Raw genomic sequence first — 6,475 nt, 5'->3', positions numbered from 1 at the left:
TTGTTACGTCTAATAGTTTGTTGCGTTGGTATTCCATGAAACTGCTGTTCTGATATTCGAGAGTCATTGTTTAGGAAAGTTCCAAGTGTTGATTTCGTTTGACCAAATTGCTCATGGTTTGATGAGTAACCACAAGATCGTACGGTGATCTCCTGTTATTTCTGTCTACTTGATGTTGTAGATTGATTCTAGATTGTAAAGTCTTCTTCTTCTTTTTTTGTATAAGTCTGTGATTTTTCTCTTCTCGTATCATAATCTGAAAATAGTATTTACAGAATACTAGCTTATACTGATGTTGCTTTTTTTACTCTTTTGGCTTTATAACAATGTTAATCTCTTCTTACCATGTTAGATGGCATCTAGTGACGGTTTTTTGACGAATGGGCAGCTGAACAAACATGAATTAGCTACTGAGAACTCTCCTCCTCTGTTTGCTGATTTGGACATCAAATCCCCTAATAGGAGAGAATGGTGCTGCAAACACATTCAAGTAAGCATGTTCATGTAGATAAGACAAAGTTATTCTTGGTTTAGTTACTTAGTATATTGATACTTCTTGCTTTGAATCTTATATACACATTTGGATTCCCATTTCAACAGATGGTGGTGGCTGTAAAGGAACTTTGAAAAAAGTTCTTGACACAAGAATTGACTCTTGTATTGATAAAAAAGGATTCCTAATTATCATAATGGATAGGTATTCTTCAATGTTATGCTACTTTCATATTTGATGTGTTGATTATTTTCTACTTGATTGAAAACAGGAAGCATATCCACATATCAGTTCGCCTGTGTTTGACCCTTTTGATGATTACAAAAGATCTATAGTTTCCATCATCAATGAATACTTTAGCTCTGGGGATGTGGCAGTGGCTGCATCAGACCTCAGAGAAATTGGTCTGAGTGAGTACCATCCTCAGACTTGTTTCCAAGGCCATGGACAGGAACCATAAGGAGAAGGAGAAGGAGAAGGCTTCTATGTTACTTTATGGGTTGTACTCTGTTGTTGTTTCACCTGATCAAATCAAGGTTGGGTTTATCAAACTTCTTGAGTGGGTCAGGTGATTTTACTTTGGACGTACCTGATGCTGTTAACCTCCTTTTGCTTTGTTTATTGCCCGAGCCATCGTAGATGAAATTCTTCCTCCTGTTTTTCTAGCTAGAGCAAAGAAGACTCTACCTGAATCGTCTTGAAGGGTTTCAAGTTATCTTTTGGCTCCTCACCACGCAGAGCTAGTGGAGAACAAATGGGGTGGGAGTATTAGATGTAGGTTTCTATATCTAATAGGGAGCACTCTCATAACAACGGTTGAAGAAACAAAGATAAAGATATCAAAAGTTCTGAAGGAATACATGGAGACTCGCGAAGCTTGTAGATGCATCAGATAGCTAGGCGTCTCTTTTTTCCATCACGAGGTCGTGAAGAGGTCTTTGGTTCAAGCCATGGAGTCTCCAACATTGGAACCCCTGGTGCTAAAACTATTGAAAGAAGCTGCCGAGTAAGGTCTCATCAGTTCGTGTAAAATGGCTAAAGGCTTCTCCCGTGTAGACCAAGATGCCTTCAAAGGAGGCTCTGATCGAATTGGAGGAGACTTACCACGTTACAAGAAGGACACGGTAACAATAATTCAAGAGTATTTCCTCTCCGATGACATCCTTGAGCTAATCCGAAGTCTTGAAAACTTAGGATCACTTGAATACAACTCAGTGTTCCTAAAGAAGCTCATCACTCTTGCTATGGACAGGAAGAACAAAGAGAAGGAGATGGCATCTGTTCTTCTCTCTGCTCTTCACATGGAGATGTTCTCAACAGAAGATTTCATAAACGGATTCATCATGCTCCTCGAATCCACATAAGACACATCGTCAGACGAGCTTTCTCTGTTTCTAGCTCGAGCTGTGATCGGTGATGATGTCTTAGCTCCGCTTAACCTGGAAAAGATCTCAAGCAGCTTACCTCCAAAGTCAACAGGAAGCGAAACCATCCGCTCAGCTCGGTCTCTCATATCCGCAGGAGAGAGACTTCTGAGAAGCTGGGGTGGAGGAACAGGCTAGGCAGTGGAAGATGCTAAAGACAAGATATGGAAAACTTCTGGAAGAATACGAAACGGTAGGAGTGCATACCGTGATCTAGGGATGCCGTTTTTCAACCACGAGGTGGTTAAGAAAGCTCTGGTAATGGCCATGGAGAAGAAGAAGAAGGATGGGATGCTAAATCTCTTGGAAGAGTGTGATAGAGTCTTGATATCCAGAACTCTATGAACTCTTCTTATTGATCACTCAAGCACCGATTATGATATACCATGGATTTCACCCATTATTAGTCATGGTATATAGGTGTTTTAATATATATTTACTAGGATATAGAGTCTATTTAGAGTATTTACAGGTTCAGGGACGATTTGGATGAATGTGGTGATTTTGGTGTCTTTTGGAGCCTTTTGAGTGCAGAGCTGCACAGACGCGTCAGATGTCTAGCTATGGATGGAGACCTTTCCACTGTTAGATTGAGCACACAAGGTATATCTTTGAGTTATATTTCCAATGCCGCCGGTTTGAGGTCAATCAGCATCCTTTAGCAGAGGTTATGTCCATTTTACTGAAGAGTGGTCAGTCTGCCTCGCGAGAGGAAGCTGTCGAGGAGATGAAGGACTATCGATCGATGGTCCACCCTTGCCATCGATCGACAGTGATGCCAGAATGTGGGCTGAGAATATTTTATGACCGACTGAAGCCCAAAAGCAACCACAAATTACCAGAATACCTTTGAACGACTTGAAACCCTATTTATGTTATTTCTAAGCCACTGTTGACGGCTACGCTCTCTATTATTCATTATTATTGTTTTAAGGTTGGAGAAAAGATCAATTCTCCTTCAGACATTGATTGGAACTCCATTGGTTTTACCAATGATTTATCTATCTGTTATTCAGACTATGTTTTGTGTTACTGTTTGCATGTCTAAGTAATTCATCCTGTTAGGCTTAGGGATTTCATGGGCTTAATGTCATATTGATAATCTGTTAGGATTGCTAGGGCTTGTTTACTGATTTCTACACCAGGGTAGCTTGTAATACTAGGATCTGGAATAGTTAGAAAAGCACGATAGTGTGACTGATTGTTTGAACCTAGAATCATAGGATAATTGAGAGGCACGAAAGTGCAATTGATTAACGGAACCCGAACCCTGAGTGGATTAGTTATCTAGGCGCATACGAGAGTTGGTCTAGAGCTAATTGAACATTATTGATCTGTGCGATAACGCTTGTCTAAAGAAGCATCGATCAACGCTCTGGTCATAGCATCGATCGACGCTCTGGCCATAGCATCGATAGATGCTCGCTCCTGGTTCGCACGCGAAAGTAGGAACACAGGACTTAGACAGCTGATTAGCAATTGCATGCGAAAGCTGGATTGCTACTTATTAAAATCTAGTTCTAGAATTGAATCTATAAAACCCTTAGTATCCTTGATTGTAGTATCGAACCTCTTGATTGATAAATCCCTAGGTCTAGTTATTTCTCCTAATTGTTTACAACCTCAATTAATCAATCGAACAAATACTTTGTTCACCTTGCTTTCATTTATTTACTGCTTTATAAACTGTTTGTCTAGCTTAATCTTGATTTCTAGTCTAATGTGTGCCCTAGCTCTCTGTGGATTCGATCCCTAAGTACTACAACTCAACCTCTTATTTAAGAGAGTATAAATCACTCCTTAGGGTAATTTGAGTGATATAAAATTTGGCGCCGTTGCCGGGGAGCTTTGATCGCCATTAGACTTGATTAATAGGTTTAGTCTAGGTTTTATTTACTGTCATAGTTACTTACATAAATTTTTTTCTTGTCTTTCAAGTACATGCCTATCAGTACCAGAAGCAGCAAGGATGAATTACTTTTCTTCTCAGACCCAGCACGTTTGGAACGATCGATCTGCAAAGAGAACCACACATCATCGATCGACACCACCTCTACTACGTCGATCGACACTACCTCTACTACTTCGATCGACACAACCTTTACTACGTCGATCGAACTTTGTGACAGAGCGACGATCGACAGTTCAACTCGAACATCGGTCGATACCAATCCGCGAACAGACATGGTCGCGACACTTGTGCTACAGAAGGATGAGAATGGAGACCTGCATGACCCTGGAGATCATATGTGTAATGCAGCAGGTCAAAGGATAGATGGACAAGGAGACAAGGGACTGCAATCATTGAACAATCTGCTGCCACCGAGGATGCTAAAGTTCCTCTTCGGAGATCGTTAGCAGATTTGACTAGGCCTAGTCAGTTCTACACCAACAGGTCTGCGATTCGACGTCTAGAAATCCAGGGATTTCAAATACACCCCCCACACACTTCTTTCATGTGGGTTAGCACCCTTATCCTGGTCTTCCTGATGAAAATCCTCTAGACCATATTGAGACACTCGAAGACTTTGTGTCTGGCATCTAGAAGGATGAAGCAACCAAAGACTACATCTTCTGCAAGCTGTTCAAATATTCTCTCTCTGAGAATGCTAAAAATTGGCTGAGAAGCCTACCCCCAGGATCTCTCACTACATGGAATGATGTCAGAACTGCGTTTATGACTGAATTTTTAGATGATGCAAAGGCTGAAGAGATGAGAGATAAAATTTGGACATTCTCTCAGGGACCTACAGAAGCTTTCAAAAGCTCTTGGGAGAGGCTTAGGAGATACCAAAGAGACTGTCCACATCATGGTTTTACGGAGACTTAGTTGTTGAAGAAGTTCTGCAAAGGTATTGATGTGCGATATAATATGATGCTGGATGCTGCAAGCGAAGGAAACTTCGGGACAAGGACCCCATAGGAAGCTAAGAGACTGATTGAGAACTTGATGTCTAGCAAGAGTTCCAAAAATCTGGATATGCACAGGATAAAATCAGCTGCAATGGATAGTGACAAGATCGATGAGGCTGAGATTGGTTATGTACATGAAGTCTCGTTGGTAGAACATGCTGTAGAGAAGGATGAGGATCAGGGCTATATAAAAAAGATGGAATCTATGATAGAGAAGGTCCTGAAAATTCAGCAGAAAACAAGTGCATACTTAAATCTGAGGTAGGATGTTCTCTACAAAGAGCTGAATGGAAAAATAGAAACCTTAGATGCCCATGTCATGATGCTAGATGCCCAAGTTTCTCAGACTGCAAAAGCTGTGAAGAAGCAAGAAGCTTTGGTCAAAGGGAAAGCTGTGGAAAGTGAGAGGCACCAGGTTAATGCCATCTCAGTTGATGACTTTGGGGAAGTGCTCGAGCAGGGAAAGCCGGAAGAAGATGCTTTCCTAGTCGAAAGCTGCATGTTCATAGGCAGCTCGTACTGGTGTCGACCGACACCAACAACTGAGCATCGATCGACATCATCAGTCGGGCATCGATCGACACCACTTTGGGATCAGAAAAAACTGTTCGAATTCAGAGCCACTCAGATTTTGCCGCTTGACACCCGCATCCTCCCACCCTAATTAAAAGGGACAACATCGATCGACAACAACACAATGCAATCGACAACAATAATACAATGTAATCGATCGACAACAACATGGGAACATAGATCGACAACAACATAAGAGCAACGATCGACAACCGCCAATACCATACCGAGTACATTTACCAGATCTTGATGCACACCGATTGAAGAAAACTCGAAATCCATCTCAGACATCTGTTTGCTTGAAGACAACAGAGAAGATAAGTCAGTAATCTACAGAAGCACCTGAGCAAGATCAATCAACCCTAGCTGAAACCTCTTTCGTTGAGAGTGTCGATCAACAACATCTACCAGGTATCGATCGACACCAAACAGACGGATATGAACCTGCCATGGAAAGGCGGGCAACGAAAGAAGAAATTCCAGTTGAGAAGATAGTGAAATCTATGAAACCCTATTTCCCCAAACACCGAGGAGAGAAGTTAACAAAGAGGAACTTGAAGGATTTCACAAGAGGGTGAAGAGGGTTCCTAAGGATATGTATTTCGAGGATGCATATCATAAGTATAGACTTGGCAATTTTTTCGGAGAGAGCGGAGAGACTGATAAGGATATTGAGCTCCTATTCAACAAGGTCAGCCGTAAACCCAAGAGGACATTGAAGAAGGAACAAGATCCTGGAAAGTTCCTGATTCCATGCTCTATACATAGCCACCATTTACGAAACGCCCTATGTGATACTGGATCTGCAGTCAGCATCATGGCCATAGACACTGCTGAGCCATTACGACTAAAGATGGAACCTTCTAAAGATAGTTTCACTTTTGTGGATAGCTCCCGAGTAAACTCAGCAGGCATGATCAAGAATGTTAAGGTGGAGATAGGGGAATGCATTATCCCTGTGGACTTTCATGCTATGGATATCAAATCAGGAAAGACATCTCCACTCCTTTTTGGAAGAGCCTTCATGGCTACAGTAGGGGCAGTTTGTGATCTTAAGAGAAATAAGATGTGT

The 6,475-nt window shown here is 41.5% G+C and overlaps 2 protein-coding genes across 2 annotated transcripts in view; both read left to right on the top strand.

Moving 5' to 3' along the window:
- Positions 1-468: 468 nt before the first annotated feature.
- Positions 469-2,262, top strand: LOC106330606. The gene is given in 7 exon segments (XM_013769047.1): positions 469-512; positions 599-674; positions 677-697; positions 765-916; positions 918-1,059; positions 1,061-1,102; positions 1,105-2,262. Coding segments are annotated over 7 exon segments (1,635 nt in total).
- Positions 2,263-4,921: 2,659 nt separating this feature from the next.
- Positions 4,922-6,475, top strand: part of LOC106330605 — a 4,218-nt gene continuing 2,664 nt past the window's right edge. Inside the window, exons 1-3 of the mRNA XM_013769046.1 lie at positions 4,922-5,047; positions 5,096-5,346; positions 5,935-6,445. Of these exons, the coding sequence (XP_013624500.1) occupies positions 4,922-5,047; positions 5,096-5,346; positions 5,935-6,445 (888 nt within the window). The remainder of the gene's footprint in view (positions 5,048-5,095; positions 5,347-5,934; positions 6,446-6,475) is intronic.

This window comes from Brassica oleracea, chromosome C3, assembly GCF_000695525.1.
Source record: "Brassica oleracea var. oleracea cultivar TO1000 chromosome C3, BOL, whole genome shotgun sequence".
Taxonomy (NCBI): domain Eukaryota; kingdom Viridiplantae; phylum Streptophyta; class Magnoliopsida; order Brassicales; family Brassicaceae; genus Brassica; species Brassica oleracea.
Note: the sequence above shows the minus strand (reverse complement) of the source record. Positions and strands in the feature narration are given on the sequence as shown.